The sequence below is a fragment of the Mesitornis unicolor genome, unplaced genomic scaffold, assembly GCF_000695765.1.
Source record: "Mesitornis unicolor isolate BGI_N332 unplaced genomic scaffold, ASM69576v1 scaffold4224, whole genome shotgun sequence".
Lineage (NCBI taxonomy): Eukaryota > Metazoa > Chordata > Aves > Mesitornithiformes > Mesitornithidae > Mesitornis > Mesitornis unicolor.
The window spans coordinates 8,500-9,694 of NW_010181906.1; the positions used below are offsets into that span (position 1 = coordinate 8,500).

General features: G+C 50.4%; 1 protein-coding gene across 1 annotated transcript in view; it reads right to left on the reverse strand.

Annotated features, from left to right (window-relative positions):
• The window catches only part of LOC104539905 (sodium/hydrogen exchanger 2-like), a 24,324-nt gene that overhangs the window by 1,654 nt on the left and 21,475 nt on the right, over positions 1-1,195 (reverse strand). The window contains 1 exon segment of the mRNA XM_010183573.1: positions 60-126. Coding sequence (XP_010181875.1) covers positions 60-126 — 67 coding nt within the window.

Below are 1,195 nucleotides of genomic sequence, written 5' to 3' on the forward strand. Positions count from 1 at the left end.
CCATGAGGACATGACTGGGTAGGACATCACCACTGGTACCCACCAGCTCCCCAGCTTACCCGTGAAGGAGCGGCACAGCTTGGACTGCGGGCTGCAGTCTCCCTGCGCTGAGTAGGAGTCAGCCTTCTGTGATTAAGGAAGAAAAGTACTTTAATGCATTTATGAAGATTGCTAGCAAGTCTGTTAATGACACTCCTGCTTCATAAACAAGCCATTTGCAATCCCCAAGGACTCCGCTTCCATTTGTTTTACTTTTGTCAAGAAAAACAAAAAGAACTGTTGCTAAAAATAGACCAGATAGATGGCAGGAAATATTTACAGACGCTGATTTGTTTCGAGTTGGTGGAAGAGGTCTGAGCTCTCCAGGAGTGATTCAGCAGAGAGGGTGGGAGGGAGCAGCCCTGCAGCGGGGAGGATGGGGCAGGCGAAGTCCATCCCCAGGACAAGGTCGTTTCTCACCCTGGCTGTAGGCCAAGGAGGCAGGTAACAAGCTTGCACTAACGAGCTCCCTGTCCTTTCACTGCACTGCTAATCTCCACCCTTCAGGGGAAGAAAAAAAAAATTATAAATCAGGTAGCACAATGCTGCCTGAATTGTTCGGTGCTTCTGTAAACTGGGAACAAGTCTCTTACACAGCTGTGATTTGGCACCTCGGCCCAGAAACCCAGACAGCCAAAATAACTCTGGACACCTCCCAGCCTGGTTTGCTGTTTTGTTTCGGTTCCTTCTCCTCCCTCCCCTAACGAGGACCGATGCCCTCCATCCCTTGTTCCCGCATTTATTGACCATTTTAATAACAAAGCCTTCCCACTCTGGCAGCAGTGCCCAGCTCCCTGGAAAGCCATTCCCAGGGGCAGTTAACGATTCTCCGAGCATGCTCCATGAAAAGGCTCCGAAATAATTACCAAAGGCAGGATGTCATTGACGCACATGGCTTACAGGCAGCTCCAAATAAGCTCCTTCTGGGGGGAGCACACTTGTGTTTTGGCAGAAGAAAAGAGGACTGAAGTTGCCTGGCTACAGGTGCAAGGATTTTCTGGGTGCTCGGTGGTAAATAAAAGCTATCCTGGGTCTCAGAAACTGCCCTGCCAGGGTACTCGGCGTTGGATCTTTGCCTGAAATAAGGCAAGCCCAAAATCCAGACAGTGTTCAGAGCCAGTGCGATGCACAGCTCCAGGAAGCAGCAGCCTTCAGC